At 51.9% G+C, this 17,743-nt stretch overlaps 1 protein-coding gene across 1 annotated transcript in view; it reads left to right on the top strand.

Annotated features, from left to right (window-relative positions):
- The first annotated feature begins 2,446 nt into the window (after positions 1-2,446).
- The window catches only part of Slit1 (slit guidance ligand 1), a 157,158-nt gene continuing 141,861 nt past the window's right edge, over positions 2,447-17,743 (top strand). The window contains exon 1 of the mRNA XM_058581181.1: positions 2,447-3,017. Coding sequence (XP_058437164.1) covers positions 2,821-3,017 — 197 coding nt within the window. The 5' untranslated portion in view covers positions 2,447-2,820. The remainder of the gene's footprint in view (positions 3,018-17,743) is intronic.

Below are 17,743 nucleotides of genomic sequence, written 5' to 3'. Positions count from 1 at the left end.
TCCTGGCTAATCAACACTCTCCCCTTCCCCACATGGGTCCTGGCTTCTAGGGGCCCTCCGAGGTCATGGGGCCGGGGAGGCACTGCTGGAGCAGAAGGTGGGAGACCAGACATCTTCAACAGTGAGAGTGCGGCCTGTGACTGGCCTACTAAGTGCCAGGTACTGGGGTAAGCGCCAGTGAGGAAGTGAGGGGGTGGGGAGAGGTGGGGCCCCACCCTGCAGGGGTGTCATGGAAGGACAGCAAGTGCAAACAGAGCTCCAGCTAGGGTAGGGTCAACAAAGCAGCAGGCACTGGGAATGAGGACTTCAGAGTGCTGCCAGGGGCTGGGCAGGCCTGAGGAGAGCAGTTGTAGTTTGCTAGATGAGGGCAGAGGCAGGTGGGTCCTTAGGTCTAGCCAGACCTACCCCGAGTTACTGAATTGATGCTCCAGAGCCCAAATAACCCAAGATGGAGGCCATGCTCAGGGGAGTGCAAATACTTTCAAAAGAATGCTCAAAAGCCTGAAAAATCAGCCACGTTAGTTGTGACAGACTGGCCACAGTTCTACCTCTGCTATGACAGTAGATACTACAAAAAATTTCATGCAGGTGGAAAAGAAGAACCCTGTGTCTTGGGGTTCATCTTGGGCTCATCTTGTGGAGCCCACAAGTCTCTCACCACCTGGCAGATTGCATCCGTGCCTGACATCTGTGGGACCAGCCCTTTCTTTCTGGGAGACTCCACAGCAGCCCCGGTGGGGGGCAGGAACTTCACGAGTAGCTCCGACACTCCCTCTTGGGAGGCAGGCCATGTGCAGCCTCACACCAGGCCCCACCTGACAGACTGATGGACAGGGTTGGTCCTCCAGAGCCCCAGCAAGGCCCCCTACTGTCCTTGGTTTGGGGAGGTGTTTTGTCTTTTCTCTGGTTGCAGAGAATTCTCCCCACATGGATTTCCCATTCACATCCTTGCCCACATGTTTTAGTCAGCTCTGCACCTCCTCTCCCAGCCGCTGTGACTAAAAGACACAACCAGAACAACTGTCAGGGAGGAGAGGTTTATTTAGGGACTGGTGTTTCCGAGGTCTCAATCCAGAGACAGCTGGCTTTATTTCTCAGGTCTCCAGGTGAGGCAGAACAACACGGTGGAAGAGTATGTGGCAGAGGGAAGGGCTCTCACCCGGATCAGAAAGCAGAGAGGAGATTCCACTCTCCAGAAACAAAATACGTACCCGTAGCCATACCCCCAGTGAACCACTTCCCCCAGCTACACCCCACCTGCCTCCAGTTACCACTCAGTAAATCCCATCAGGGATTTATATTCACTGACTAGGTTAAGACTATAACCCAATCATTTCTCCTCCAAACCTTCCTGCATTGTCTCACACATGAGGTTTTGGGGGACACCTCACATCCAAACCATAACACTACACCTACCTTGGAGTAAGAAACATCCCTGCTCACCGGGGTATAAGGCTTGGGGTCCTGTATAGGTAGCCTGAGTTTCTCTCCCAAGCACAGCTGCGGGGACCTTTTCCAGCCCTCTCTGCTGCCCTTTGATGACAGACTAGGATATTCATTTCCATCTGTTTCCACCTGTCAGAAATGGAGGAGCACTGATATGAGTGGAGGAAGGTGTATGCTGGATTCCCAAGTCCCACTGACACTGTGCTCCCCAATAGGGAAGCCATCAAGCTGGCCTGGGTAGAGAAACAACCCCTGTGCAAATGCCCAGTGCAGGGCTATTCTCTTCCTGCTGTGCTGGCCTCAATTTCCCTGGAGAAGTGGGGTGCTGCCATCTTGGGAAGAAGGTGTATTGGAGAAAAGGAGACTGTATTTGGTCTAGGGCTTTTGTGTGAAGCACCCCCCCATCCCCCACCTCCCACCCGCCCTTTGCCGCCCTGCAGGGCTCAGTCTTCAAGATCTCAAGCTAAGTAAGGCAGGTGGCTTGGGGAAGCCACCTGGGGCCAGGGACTTCCTTTCACCAATAATTGACAAAGTCAGTCTGTGGAGGCCCGGGCCCCTTTAGCCTTGGGGAAAGCAAGTCTGTGGCCTTGGTGTTCAGGAACTAAAAAAGAACCCATTCCTCCTGTGGATCACCATCTGCGGCTAGGGATGCTTGGGTGTCTGCGTCTAAATGTGTGCATCCTTGCTGTGCGTGTGTGTGTGTGTGTGTGTGTGTGTGTGTGAGAGAGAGAGAGAGAGAGAGAGAGAGAGAGAGAGAGAGAGAGAGATGCGCGTGTTCGTGTGCGTAGAGCCCATCGGGCAGGTCGCCCTTGCCCCTCCTCCCGCAGCCCCCTGCCCACTGGCGGCGCCTCGGAGGTTCCACCTTTGAAACTGGACGCTGCCGCAGCCGCTGCCTGAGCGCTGGGGAGGAGGGGGCGGTGGTCGAGGCCGGGGGAGGGCGGGGAGGAGTCTGGCCCTGGTGTGTGCTTTTCGATTGATGGATGACTGCTGGGTGGGAGCGAGCGTGCGGGTGTGAGTGTGTGTGTGTGCGTGTGTGAGTGTGTGTGTGTGCGCGGGGTGCGTGCGCGCGCGGGGCCTGCCCATTTTCTTCCTTCGCAGCAGTCAGTTGGGAGCTGGAGGGAGGGAGAGGGAGACGCAGCGGCGAGAAACCCGAGCGGAGCCGAGCGCCCTCCGCCCCAGGCGCCCTCCCTCGGTCCGCGCCCAGGCGCCGTCGCTGGGAGTAGCGAGGTGCCTCCCAGCCCGCAAGGGCGCAGCGCACCAGCCCGCGGGCTCTTCTGGGCTTTGCGGGGCGCTGCACCTGGAGGCGGCCCCGGACGGGGATGCTCAGCGGCTGCCGCCGTCCGGCAGGCAAGCGGGACGCGCGGTGAGGGCACCATGGCGCTGACGCCCGGGCTGGGGTCCTCGGCGGGGCTGGTCCGGCCCGAGCTCTGGCTGCTGCTGTGGGCTGCCGCGTGGCGCCTGGGTACCACGGCTTGCCCCGCCCTCTGCACCTGCACCGGCACCACGGTGGACTGCCACGGCACGGGGCTGCAGGCCATTCCCAAGAACATCCCACGAAACACCGAGCGCCTGTGAGTATGGCCCCCACCCGCGGTCCGCAGGGAGCCCCGGGGTTGCCCTCCCATCCAGACGCCCCCGAGGGCTGCGGTGGGGGCAGGACTGTGGGCCCGAGCTCCGCAACCAACAGACGGGTCAGTGCCCGCCAGGGTCATTCCCCAGCCAGGAGCCAGGAGCACCGCTGTTTCCCTTTCCCCGGATTCAAAGGGCCCTCGGCGGGGCTGTCAGCCCATCCTCACACCTGCACCCTGTGCTCTGCACAGGCAGGCCCTTCCCACTGCGCCAGCACTTTATTCCTCCAGGGTGCCAGCGATTTGGTGCCAGCAAGCTTTCCTGGCACTCAAGAGGGAAGCTTCCCACACTCGCCAGGCACAATGTCTCCTTCTGGACACCTGGGTTTGGGGCTGTGTTCTGAGCAGTTGTGTGGGTTTGGGTGCTTTGGGCTTCCCGCCTGGTGATGGGCAGTCCGGTGTGGTGGACTTGGAAGTTTCTGATCTCCGGCTTCCTCTCCATTGTTTGCCCCAGAGCCTAGAGAATTCTTCCCGTGCAGGTGTCAGCTCTCCCGCCCCAAGCCATCCCCAACCCAGGCAGACAATGGGACCTGAGGGCTGTGGGTTTGGGGCTTGGTACACGTTAAGATCAACATCCAAAGAAGGGTAGGTGTGTCCCAGACTGGGAGCCCAATGAATAAGATCTAGAGAGCAGGAGCTTGGGGCAGATACACAAGGTTAATGATGTTGACCATGACAAGTCATAAAAAAGGTCATTTTGCTTCCACTTCTGAATTCTTGAGGAAATTGAACCCTTTCTAGACCCGCTGAGCCTTGTAGGGTGTTTTTGCTGTTCTCCTGCAGCATGTGTGTTCCTAGTGTCTGTGAGCACCTCAGTAGTGTAAGGCCATGAGATTCCATGTGCATGGCTGTGTGTGTAGGTTTTTGGTCATAGCCAGGGCCTTTGTACTGCTCGCAGGGGTGACTGCACGGGGAGGTTTTTGATTGAGACTTTGGAGAAGGCTGCTAGCTCCTTTGAAACCTGACAGGTCCTTTCCACACTCCAGGGCGACTGCTGAGGCTCTAAGGAAAGGTGTACATATTTTGATAACTTTTGAGCACATTTTCATGGCTCCCAGGTGCAGACAGCTGACCCTGGGGAGAATTGTCGCCTGGATCAAACTCTACCTAGGCCAGCAATTAATGATCACATTTGCCCCAGACTCTTCTTGCCTGAGTCTGAAACATTCCCGTGGAGGTTTCAGAGAAGTTGCAATCTACATGCAATCTAGATAGGAATCGATGCGTGTGCATGAGTGTGTGTTAGCACGTGTGTTGTGGGGCTGGGGAGAAATGGTGGGGTGGAGAGAAGTGGGACCAAACCCGGTTTTCTTGGGGCAGCCTGTGCATTATCCTGTGTGGACCTGGAGAGGAAATGAGCATCAGACATTATCCAGAGGATCCCTGAAGTCACCTGGTCACTCTCCATGTCTGTTCCCTCTGGACCTACTCCCAGTTCCTCTTGCCTTGTCTCCTGTACCTGTTACCCAGGTAGCAGCCTTGATCTGAGACACATGACCCCCCTCTGTGTGGTAGGATCTTGAATCTTGAAGTCCTCTCCACCTGAAGACTTCTTGAAGTTTTCTTAACACCTTTAGTGTTTAAGATAGAGTGTGTCTTGACTTTCATGAACTCTCTAGTTTTTTTTTCCAATCAGTGAGATGGAACGAAGTGCAATATCCTAGCAAAGAGCAAAGAGTTGGGGCTCTGGGAGTGTCAGTCCCTGGGTTGGAGCCTAACTCTGACAAATATTAGCTGTGTGACCTTGAGCAAGTTACTAAACTTCTCTGACCCTTAGTTGCTTTCTATCAGGAAAATGGGGCCAGATACATGTTGGTCTTTGGTTCTAGTAAGGATGGAAGGTAATGCATGGAAGAGCCTGTATGTTATAACACTCCCTTAAGTGAGATCTGATTATGATAGGACTAGCCTATTATGATAAAATAGGGCAAGAAGCCTCATTATTTTAATTCAGCAAATTTTCACTAAGCCAAAAATTGCCCTGGGTGCTGAGGCTGCAAAAGGAACGAGCCACCTTCCAGAGGCATGTGGTTGAGGATCAAGCAGGGAATTCCTAACTACAGGTGCGTGGGAGAGGGCCAAGCCAGCAGTCTAATGGGGGTACTAAGAACACTGGGGTGAGAAGCCCTTTTTGGGGTACAGGGGCTTCTCAAGGAATGGGCTGTTCCATTAGCCATTGGATTTTGGATTTTGCCAAGCAGAGAGGACATGCAATGGTGGCAGAAGGAACAGCATGAATCAAATCCTCAGGCGTGAGTGTGCCAGGCCTGCTAAGGACAAATGGACCAGCTTGTCCCAGGGGCCGAATCTTGCTGTGTCTAGTGGATGCCAGGGGACTGGAGGCTGGAGAGAGTTTGGGAAAGGGCAGGAAGGCCTTTCTCTATCTGGACTTTTCCTTTGGAGACTTCTAGGTGGAAATCCGGGGGCGAGTTATCTTGAGGGAGGGGGAGAGGTCTGATCTCTGCTCTGCACGCAGAGCCCCTGGGGTTGGAAAGGACATAGAAAGCCGAAGGAGCCTCCTGTTCATCAGGCAGGCCTCGGAAGAGCCATTTGAAGAGGCAGGGAGCATCCTGAACGAGGCCTTGGTGAGGGCCCAGGCGGACTCAGGATAACTAGCAAATGCTCTCTGTGATCAATATGGGCACAGCGCAGCACTGGAGCCCGCCAGAGCGTCTTCCTCTGAGGCTGTGAAATTTTTATGGACTGCAGCTGTGCATTTGCCTTTTGTCCTTTGGGCCGCTTCTGTGGCAGCCTGGGAGATCTGGCAACTTTATGATCCCGTATTCCATAACTTCTCCCCCAGTGAGAAGAAGTTGTCATTGGTTTGCTGCAGGGACTTCTGGGGAGAGGGTGAGCAGGCCCTAGAGCTGCTGAGGAAACCAGTTCAGCCAGGGGGGCTGAGGGCCGAGGGATGGTGGGCAGGGAAAGAACACTAAATACTTCACTGTAGTGGAGCAATCGAAATACAGAGCCGGTGGGAGAGGCGCTGGAGGGGGCCTGGAGGTGTCATCTCTTTGTAGAACCCAGGCTCAGAGGGACCCAGCAGAGCCACTGGTAACTTTTTTTCTTCCATTCAAGGACCTTGGTTTTTCAATTGGATTTAAAAAACAAAAGCAATGATACTAAAATAATAAATCCAAAGGGTACAGACTGGAGCATCCAGGACTGTGACAAGAGAAGGCAGTATGTGTGGACATTGCGTTGACCCTTCACCCGGGCACTTGTATTTTGGACGTGTGGACATTGCGTTGACCCTTCACCCGGGCACTTGTATTTTGGACGTGCCACAGATTCCCTTGTGGCTGCAGGGAAGGGAGAGGCATCTGTCTGGTCCTCCGGCAGATCATCTGAGGATGGAGAGGTGGGACAGGGCCCCTGGGAAGGTCGCCTGCTGGCTTCTGTTTGCCTCAGGCCCCGCACATTCTGCTGCTTGTCAGATCCTGGGGCCTGCTCCTTTCACCAGTCCGTTTGTCCACCTTGTCCTAGCTCCGTGCATGCTGCAGAGGTCTGTGCCTCCTCAGAGCTCAGCCTGGGATGTCCAATTCAGCAGGGCTGGGTAGTCACATCCAAGGAGGACAGCCCAGAGCACCCTGAGGCTGAGGGTCTGGGGGACGATTTTGGAATTCTAGATAAAGATTGGATGGGACTGTGGTGAGTGAGGTCAGGGTCCACGGAAGCACACTAGGGCCTGAGCAGCCCACGGTGGCCCCCTGCTGTAGAGACTGCTCTGTGCAGGGGAATTGCCTCCTGGTGGGGTGAGAGGCTCCTGCACCTCTAGGCTTTGGTATGGGTGGCTGTGCGCTGAGCTTATTGCTGCGCTCTTGAGGACTGAGCCCTAGGGCTACCCCTCCACCTGCTCTGAGACTCCATTTTCCCTGCATGTAAACGGGGACAGTGACAGCCTTGCAGGTTGATGGGAAGGAATGCGTGTAGAGGGCCTGGTGGGTGTTTAACCTTCCTTTGGCCTCTGGGGATGACTCCTACTAACTACTGTGTTTGTGAAAATGCTTTGTGATTCAAACATTAGGTGGCAAAATTGTTATTGTTTGAGAAGCCCAAGCTAAAGGCTTCTGAAGGTTCGAGTGGGCAGAAGGGAGCCTGGGAGGGATGGCGTGAGCGTGGGCTGTGCTGCAGGCTGCTCTGTAGACGCTGTCTGCTTGGAGTGTGTGGTCACTGGACCTGGGCATCTTTGCCCCTGTCCTCTGGAATTTAGAGACCAGGAACAGGGACTCTCTGCAAGGTGGATGGACATGATGGCATGGTTCTGGAGTTGACCTGCTGGGGTTTCAGCCTCATTCTGGTTCTCAGCAGCTGGGGCACTCTGGGCCAGCCACGGGGTTTAATTTACTCATTCAACAGATAGCCGCTGTCTACTGAAATCCGAATTGTGGCGATGAATAGGGCCACGCAGGAGGAAAAGCTGTCCTTCTGTCCCGGAGTTTGAATTCAGCAGGGGAGGTAGAGATGAACGACACAATCTGAGAATAAACACATAATTGCAAGCTGGGATAAGTGCTTGGGAGGACAGTGTGCTTCCCAGAACACCATTTTCTTGCCCATAAAGTGGGGATGATGATAGGAGCCACTCCAAAGGGTGGCTTGAGGATGAAATGTGGTGTCGTCCTGAGGACCATTGCACCGGGCCTGACAGACAGCAAATACCCAATAAATGGCCTCACTGTGATTGTTATTAAGGAGACACAGACTGCAGGGACAAGAAGGGAGCTTGGGTGCAACTCAGGCTGGATCCCAGCATGGCTGTCCTGTGTCCTTAGCAGGCAGCCACTGGGGACCCCGCAGCACACGGGGCAGGCTGCCCTTCCTTGATGCCTCTTCTCCAGGCTGTGCGCTGGCTGTCAGTGGCCCAGGCCACCGAGGCTGTCAGCAGGGGCGGCCATGCTCTTTTGGGGCCCAAACAGGGGCGGTGGGGACAGGCAGCTCCTGCATTATTGGGAGCAGACGGGGCGTTTGGCGGAGTTGCCGCCTCCAGTTCTGTGCCGGCATTAGCAGCTCGGCAGGGCTCTGGCTTAATGGGATTTTCTTCCCAAATGCTGTAATTATCGCCATACAAATACTTATTACCCAGAGCAGATGACGGCCGGGCCTTGGGCAGTAGCCAGGGAGCTGGGCTGTGCTAGGAGTGGAGAATTGGCTTCTTTTTTTGAGGGAGCTCATGACCCCCTCCTCTCCTTTCTGGAACCCAGCCTGTGGCGGACAAACAGCTGTTGGGCACCTGCCCTGTGCATAGCATCCAGAGAGTCCGGGGTGGACCCGCTCCTCTGGGAGCTTGCTGCCGGGCGGGGGAGAAAGACAAACATGTACGGACATCTGTAGGGACATGCAGCACAGTAGCTACCAGCACAGGCTTTGGTGTCAGAATGGACCAGTTTGAATCCCCGCTCCATTAGCTACCACCTAGGAGATCTTGGGCAGCTCACTAGTGACTCAGTTTCCTCGTCTGTGCAATAGGGCCACTGATAGCACTGACCTTGTTAGGTTGTGACATTCCAGTGAGCTCATCCATGTAAGGTGCATGTTGTCAGTGGCCCATGGGTGCAGAGATTAGGGTGATAAGCTCACCAGGTGGGAGTGACAGCTTGGAGGCAGGTTGGATTGCTGTAGTTTCTAGGGTTGGGGTAGGGTGGGGCTTCCTTCCTTCCCTCTCTCTTTCTTCTTTCTTTTGAGATGGGGTCTCGCTGTGTTGTCCAGGCTGGCCTCGAACTTGAGATCATCCTATCTCAACGTCCTGAGTAGCTGGGATTACGGGTGTGCGTCCCTGTGCCTGGCCCTGGAGATGGGATTTGAACATTGAAGGTTCACAAATAGAGAGATGAAAGGAGGCTAAGAGGATTTGGGGCACGCGGTGTGTGCCACATATTTGGGAAGGAGAGTGAGAAGCAGACTCACGGAGAAGTCAAAACTTGTGTGGGTGAGTTCTACAAGAAGCAATTAAAGCAAGGGGTGGGCATCAGGCCAGGAGGCTGGGAAACGTGGAGCTGCTAGAATACGGGCACGAGCACGCGCCTGTGTATGTGTGAGTGTATGTGTGTGTGTAGAACTTTTTATTAATTTTTGAAATCAATTCAGTGATTTTTAAAAATAAATTAACAGAATTGTGCAAACATGGCCACGACCCAATTTTAGAGTATTTTCATCACCCCAAAAGATCTCTTGTGCTCACTGTAACTTTGATTTTGTTATAATTTCACACTTAGAGACAAGTTGCAAAAGTTTGTGTCTTTCATTCAGATTCAGCCGTTTGTATTTTACTCCATTTGCTTTAACATATGTTACACACACAATCACATGTAATTTTTTGCTAAACCACTTAAGAATAGATTGGAGAACTGTAACATTTTCCTTAAAGCACTTTTGTATCTTTTAATTTATTTTTTGGTACTGGAGATTGAACCCAGGGGTGATTTACCACTGAGCCACATTATCAGCCCCCTTTTTTATTTTTTATTTTGAGACAGTCTCTCTAAGTTGTTGAAGGCCTTGCTAAGTTGACAAGGCTGCCCTTGAACTTGTGATCCTCCTGTCTCTGCCTCCCAAGTTACTGGGATCACAGATGTTCGTCACTGCATCTGGCTCTTGTGTATTTTATAAGAACAATAGGCTATCAAAATTAGAACATTCAACTTTGATACAATAATGACTTATTCATAGTTCATATTTAGATTTCATAAGTTGTCTCAATAATGTCTTTTGTGACTATTTTCTTCCAGAATCCTGTCCCCAGTCACACAGGACATTTAGTGGCCATGACTCTTTAGTCTCTTAATTTGGAATATTTTCTCTGCCTTTGTTTTTCTTGACCTTGACATTACTGAAGAGTACAGACCAGTTATTTTGTAGTCTGTCCCCCATTGGCTTCATCTGATCCTTCCTTGTGGCCGGTCCCATTCCAGTTATGCGTTTTTGTCAGGAAGTTAAACAAATATACACAAATGCACATGTGTGCCATGTCAGAAGGCACATGGTGTTGATTTTTCCAAATATTGGTGCTTTTAACTTTGGTCCCTTGCTAAGTTGGTATGTGCCTGACCTCTCTGCTGAGAAGTCCCTTTTTTTCTTCTATGCTATTACGAGGAATTTCTTTTTTTTTTTTAAAGGTTTTTTAAGTTGTTGATAGACCTTTATTTATTTATTTATTTTTATGTGGTGCTGAGATTCGAACCCAGTGCCTCACATCTGCCAGGCAAATGTGCTACCACTGAACCCCAGCCCCAGCCCCTGTTAGGAGGAATTTGTGGAGATATTTTGCAGCCATCTTCATACCTGTCCCTCATTTAACTTGTGTCACTAGTGACAGCCTCCATTGATGATTTCCTAACGTCCTCATTTCCTATCAGTTGGCAATCTGCTGCCAGAAAGAGCGTCCCTCCACTCCCTCTCATATGTCTGTTTATAACAGTGAAGATTATTATTTTATTCACTGGTTTATAATCTGCTGTCATCGTTTCTTTGATATTCCGGGGATCCTGGGTTTGGCCTTCAAGACCACCCTATGTCCTTTGGATGAGACCTTTTGAGTACCTGGCCCCAGGGATTTCAAGCAGAGAGTGACAGGTACTTAAGGAAATTCTGTTGCCTGGCTTTTGTGTAGAAAAGAAATAGGGTGGTGTGGGGGCCCAGCCGGGAGTGGGAAGCCCTGTTAATTGTGGTGAGTGTGATTTTTGGCTTTTCTGTGACAAGTTTTGCTGTCATTGCTGTATTTTTATTCTTAAAAAGTTGATTTCAAAATAATTTTAAGATATAGACTAGTCGCCAGAATCATCTAGAGAATTCCCACGTACACTTCCACCAGCTTCCCCCAACATTAGCATTGTGCGTAATTATAGTACAATTACCAAGCTGAGAAATTAGCGTGATTGCAGTTCTATTAACCAAGACCTTATTCTGCCTCTGCGAGGTTATTTATTTTTTATTTTTTGACAAATGTCCCTTTTCTGTTCCCGTATTCCGTCTAGGCTTCTGCTGTGCATTACCCTCCAGCTCTATCTAAGCTTCAGTCTCTGGGAGCTCCTCGGCCTCTCCTGGCTCTCCATCACCTTGACCCTTCTTGAAAGTGTTATTTTGTGGAATGTTTTTCAGTTTGGGTTTGTCTAGTGTGTTTTCAGGATTTCATTGAAACTAGACATTTTTGGAAGGAATGTCACAGAGATATTGTGCCCTTCTCAGTCCATCTATTTGGAGTAGATGTCAGCCATGTATCTTGTTGCTGGTGATGTTAACCTCCATATCCTGGTCAGGAGGGTGACTGCCAACGTCTCCATCCTAAGTGATAGATCTCTTCTTTTCTAAGTCATAAGCATTTGGGGGCAGATAATTTGAGACTATGTGATATCCTGTTTGTCCTCAAGTTCACACTTACTAGCTGGGTGGGGTGGTGCTGTTCTGTAATCCCAGCTTCTTGGGAGGCTGAGGCAGGAGAACTTCAGGTTCAAGGCCAGCCTCAGCAACTTAGTGAGATCCTGTTTCAAAAAATAAAACGGGCTCAGTGGTAGAGCACTCCTGGGTCAATCCCCAATATTACTCACACACAAAATTCTCACCTACTAATTTTAGCATCCCTTAATAAATCTTGCCTGTAATAATTATTGTCTAATTGAGGCTGGGGATAGAGCTCAGTTGGTGGAGTGCTTGCCTCACATGCACAAGGCCCTGGGTTCATTCCCCAGCACACACACACACACACAAAAAAAAAAGGTATAATTATTATCTAATTGAGATTTTCTTGGTCCCTGATTCTTTCTTTTATTAATTGGAATTCTGTAAGGAGAGAAGTTTACTCCTTTTTAATAAGGTGGTTTTCTGATGGGTACCTACGATTTTGACTTTCCTGAGGATAGGGACTGTATCTTGTGTATCTTTATATCCCTGTTGGTTTGTGCATAATTGGTGCTTAACATATATATATATATATATATATATATATATATATATGTTGAAGCTGGGCACAGTGGCATGTACTGTAGTCTCAATTACTCTCAAGACTTGAGCCCAGGCATTTGAGACCAGCAGCCTGGGCAACATAACATAGTAAGACCCCACCTCAAAAAAAAAAAAATCCAGCTGCAGTGATACATGCCTGTGCAGCCATTACAGCTCCTCAGGAGGCTGAGGCAGGAGGATCTCAAGTTTGAGGTCGGTCTTAGTATCTTAGTAAAACCTTCAATAATTTAGTGAGACCTTGTCTTAAAAATAAAAAGGACTGGGGATGTAGCTCAGTGGTATAGCACTCGTGGGTTCAGTCCCCAGCACCCGACCCCTAGGTGTTCAATGAGTTTTTTTAACTTTTGGTGAGGCATTTCATGGGTTCTGATCTTTGCTTTAGTAAATACGGCTCCGTGCCGGGGTCCCCGTGAAGACAGTACATCCTTCCAGGCTGCAGGAAGGACTCCCTTAGCCCCAGGAAGAGCTCAGGCACCAGGCAAGGTGGCAGAGAGGAGCTGGCTGTGGTGGCAGAGCTGCGGCCTGTCCTGTGCACGGGAGCATGGGCTGAATGTCTGCCCACGGAACCAGCAGTTACTGTGGCAGTCAGAGGCCTGTGGAGTGGGGAGGAGGATGAACCGTGCGGAGCAGACAGTCTGTCTGAGGAGGAGAGCTGCAGGGACAGGGGACCGGGTCACTGCACAGCTGGGCGGAGCAGTTTCCTGGGAGAAGTCGGAGGCGGGAGGCAGATGGTGGGGGGTGGGTGGTGGGGACATTTGCAGACAGGAGGACAAGCTTGGAGCTGGCAAGTTGCTTGCTTGGAGGGACAAGTGGGCAGTGGGCAGGTGGGAAAGAGGAAGGGGGAGGGATGAGACAGGTCAGAGAAGGATGGAGGCAGAGAGAAGTGAGAGGGCGTCCGTGTGTCTTTGGTCACCATTTAGAGGCCCTGCCTTGAGCAGGCTCAGTGAGGTGCTTCATCTGTGCCCTCAAAAGACTTGGGGGGAAGGTGGACTTAGCCCTGCCCTGCAGATGAAGAGAAGGTTCAGAGAGTGGGGCCACGTGCCTAGGGTCAAACAGCCAACTGCTAGGTCATTCATTCCCCGAGAGGCCGAGGCTTGAGGCTCTGAAATGTGTTTTCGTCACTCTCTGCCCGAGGAGAAGGCCCCGTTCCTTTCATTCATTTGCTTGTCTCTTACAAAGCACCTGTGAGTGCTTAGCACAGGGCCTAGAGGCAAATTTGCCACAACTGATTTCTGCATGAACATGTTTGGGGTGAGCCCGGGTTGCAGGCTGGCACAGGGAGTGTTGGGGTTCTGATGCAGAGGTGGAGGGCAGCGAGCCGAGTCGGGGAGATGTGGGGAGGTGGGGTTGCCAGTGGTCAGCATCAGGGACCTGGTGGGCGGGCAGCCTCTCCAGGGCTGGTTGGGCAGTGAGTGGGTGGCTGGGGGCTATGGTGGCTGTCTGTGGGGCCCTGACTGCAGGGTGGTGGTTTTGGGGTGAGGTCCAGACCAAGGAAGGGGATCGGCAAGAGCAACCTGGCCTCAGTAGTGAAGTGACTAGGGCACAGCTTGGCCCTCAGAACAGAATGCACCATGGAACTGGGGTTAAGAGTTGGCCCCTGATCACGTCACACCTGCTAGGATGGCCACTACCAGGAAAGAAGAAGAAAAATCCCCCAATAGAAAATAACAAACAGGATGAGCATGGGAAGAAGTCAGAACTCTGGCACTGACGCGGGAAGGCGAAAGGATGTCATTGCTGGGGAAATGAATGGCAAAAATTTAGGAGTAAAATTACCACCTACACCTAGCAATTCCATTTGGGGTTATATACTCCACAGAAATGAAAGCAGGGTCTCCAAGAGGTATTTGTACATATGTTCAACATATGTACCTGTGTTCAGAGCAGTGCTGTTCACAGTGGCTGAAAGGTAGAAGCAGCACCGTGTCCGTTGGTGGATGAATGGATAGGCAAAATGCACCAAATATAGACAGTGGAATATTTTTCAGCCTTGAAAAGGAAGAAAATGTGGACTTGTGCTACCACATGGGTGAAGCTAGAGGACATTGTGCTGAGGGAAATCAGCCAGTTGTAGAAGTACAAAGAGGGCATGATTCTGCTTGCATGGGGTACCAGGAGTCAAATGCATAGAGACAAGGCATAGTGGTTGCCAGTGGGGGATGAGAGCTGGTTGTAGGGACTCTAGGACAATAGAAAGTTTGGATTTGCAAGATGAAAAAGTTCTGGAGATCTGTTGCACAACAAGGTGAATATACTTAACAATGATGAACTGTACACTTAAAAATACTTCAGATGTTTTTATGTTATGTGTATTTTACCATAATTTCTTTTTTTCAGTACTGGGGATTGAACCCAGGGCCTTGCCCATGCTTGGCAAGTGCTATGTCAATGAGCTACCTCCCCAGCCCTTTTAAATTTTTATTTTAAGACAGAATCTCATTAAATTGCCCAAGCTGGCCTTGAACTTGAACTCCTCCTGCCTCCATCTCCCAGGTTGCTGGGATTGCAGGTGTGTGTACCACTGCACTTAGCTTTTTTTTTTTTTCATTTTAGCTCACACACACACACACACACGCATGCACACGCACACGCGCACACACACAGGGGGAAAAAAAAGCTTGGCCCTGGAGCCTGACATGCCATCAGCTGGGTAACCTTGAACTTGAATTCTGGAATCCTTTATGCTCCTTCATCTGTTGGTCAAGACTGATAAGGAACCTCAGAGCCAGGTACTAGTATGAGGCTTCGTAAACCAGCTGGCTTGGTCAGTGGAGCTACGATAACTAGGACTACTGCGGAAGCCAGAGAGATGAGATGGGTCTCCAGGAGCCTGGGGCACTGGAGCGGCAGGATTGGCAGCAAGTGTCGCTGGCAAGGGGCTCTGACTAGTCACCCCTGGGCTTCTCCACTCATCGCCTGGTGGGGAGTCCCAGCACTCGGGTTGATGTCAGGCCATGGACTCAGCTGAGTTGGGGGACTGTGAGATTGGGAGCAGGATTGTCACCCGCTGAGGCCCTTGGATCGTAGGGAAGGCCTAGCCCGCAGGTGGGAGTTCGTGCCTGGGCTTGGCCATGATGAGCCAGCAGCAGTGGGGGGACTGGCCTGTTTAGTGAACACCTACTATGTACCAGACACCCTTGTAGGTGCTGGGGATCTGGCAGTGGGAAGCTAGATGTGGCCTCTGCTTTTCCAAGCCTATGGGGGGGGGGCGGTGGCCTTTCTCCAAGGACCTCGTGTTGAACCCAGCTCTGAATGTCCTCTCAGATCTCCTGGAGCTAGGTGGACACCTACAAGGAGGCAGCTCGAGAGGAAGGGCTGTTTACACGGAGGCCTGCAGATGGCAGATGTGATCAGGTGCCTGTGTTGGTGGGCAGAGCGGGGAGGGAGGGCTGCTCCAGGCTGAGGGGGCAGCCTGGTCAGTTGAAGGGGGTGGAGGAGCCTAGTATTTTCCAAGGAAAGGGGCTGAGGAAAAGTCAGCCTTCCACTCCGAGGGCGAAGGCAGGCTGGTCAGTGGCCTCTGTTTTTTGGGAGGCACAACCGCTGCTTCCTGGGGGCAGTCTCTGGCTCACAGCCTTGTGGGCTCAGGTCTCCTGACTCCAGAGTCCCTTGACACCTGGCCAAGGCTCACAGCTGTGCCAGGGCTGCCCCCTCCTCCACCAGCCCTCACCCCTCTGAAATCCATGGCTGTGCCCTCTGGGCCCTTAGGACCCCCTGCCCCATCCACTGCTCCGAGATCCCCCTGTCTGCCCTCACCAAGCACCAGCCGGGCACTTTCATGGTACATAACATTGTTGTCCCCATTTTGTAGATGGTTAAGTGAGGCTGAGAGATTGAAGCATGTTTTAGCCCACTTTCTGTTGTGAACAGCACATTACCAGATGTATTGACATAACAAAGAAAAGAGATTCATTCTGGCTCATGGTTCTGGTCTAATGTCAAGGGGGCCACTTCTGGTGATAGCCTCCTTGCTAGCAGAATCCCAAGGTGACACAGGGCTTCATATGATAAGAAACCTGGTCTAACTGGCTTTATAGTAGACACGACTCTTTTTGTTTTTTGTACCTAGGATTGAACCCAGGGTACTTAACCACTGAACCACATGGGTCTCACTGAGTTGCTTAGGGCCTCACTAAGTTGCTGAGACTGACTTTGAATTTGAGATCTTCCTGCCTCAGCCTCCCTGGCTGCTGGGATTATAGGCATGTGCCACCACGCCTCGATCAGACCCACTTTTGAGATAATTCGTTAATTGTACGAATGGATTAGGCCATTCCTGAGTGCATAGTCCTAGTTACTTCTTAAAGGTCCCACCTCTTCCTTTCTCATAATGGGGATTAGGTTTCACCATGAGTTTTGGAGGGGACAAACCATGTCAGGTCATAGAAGAGTATTTTCTCAAGGTTATAGAATATCTAGGGTGGAGCTGGGCTCAAGTGCAGGCCTGAGACGCCACGGCCTGAGCTCTGCAGCTGAAGCACCGAGCTATCTCGGTTGGCTCCCCAGCACTGCTGCTTAAGGATAGCCTCGGTTTCTTCGTCTGTCGGGTGGCGTCAGTGACCCACCTCTGAGGCTGATGTGAGAATGACATGGAGCTAGTGATTCTGAGGCCGCCAGGACAGTGCCCGCCCCTGGAAGATGCTGGCCCACTCCACCTGTTCCCTGCTTCTCCTGAAGCCTGAGGAAGCCTCCGAGTGGGAGAAAGAGCCCCTTCCTTCCTCCTTGTCTGCTGAGGGGTCCTGAATGGCCTGGCTTTCTTGCTTGGCAGCTGGACTTAAGGGCACTGTTCTCTTGCACATATTGGGCTCACTTAGGAGGATGGAAGGACCTGGAAGCGAGGAGGGTATGGGTAGGAGGGCAGAATCTTCTGTCTATGAGGGTTTTTTTTTGTGTGTGTGTGGGGGAGAGCATTTAATAATTCATGTTTTTCTTTTTTTCTTTTTTCTTGGAGTCGGGGAACACGGAAACATGGAAGACCTACTCAATCCAATGTATTTGCAATATGTCAATTTAATGTAAATCCATTCCTGCCTTTATGAAATTCTTGACACATCTGTTGTGAGCTTGTGCTGTGTTAGGCCCCGAGGAGACAGTGAGAAAAAGCCAACACAGCCGTGTCCTCACGGAGTCTGATCTCTGCAGGGGCTGAGACATCAGACAAGAACTCCTCCAAACTCCTAAAAAACCACCAGCAATCTGTGCTCCTGAGCAGAGGAGTCGGGTGCTCCATCTACCGAGAGGATGGGAAGTTGGAGTGGCTTAGCCAAGGGAAGCAGGGGGCATTCCAGGCAGAGAAATGGCAGGCTCAAAGGCCCTGCCACAGGGGGTGGTCTCAGGAGGAAGGGTGGGGCCAGCTTGGGCCGGCTGGGTGGGCATAGGGCAGGCCACATGGAACTTGTAGCTCATGGTAAGGAGATTTGTCTTGATTCCAAGAGCAATGGGGATGCATTGAAGGGCTTAAGAGGGGAGGGAATGATCAGATTTGCAGCTTGTAAAGACCATTCCGGCTGTGGCTTGGAGAGCAGATTGGAGGGGAGCCAGGGCAAACATGGGGAGCCCATTTGGCGGCTCTGCAGGGCTGCTGGCGCAGGGTGGAGGTGTGGAGTGGGTGTCAGCGAGCTGGCTGGGCTTGCTTGCGGATGGGGTGCTGGGCCCTGTGGGCCCCAGGACTGCAGTCTGGGCAGAGCCTGGAGGGGAAATTCTGCCTCCCCTGA

The sequence above is a fragment of the Marmota monax genome, unplaced genomic scaffold (genome assembly GCF_021218885.2).
Source record: "Marmota monax isolate L192 unplaced genomic scaffold, Marmota_monax_Labrador192_F-V1.1 WCK01_AAM20220418_F8-fsc00004, whole genome shotgun sequence".
NCBI lineage: Eukaryota > Metazoa > Chordata > Mammalia > Rodentia > Sciuridae > Marmota > Marmota monax.
The sequence above is the reverse complement of the archived record's forward strand: the minus strand, read 5'-3'. Positions and strand labels throughout refer to the sequence as shown.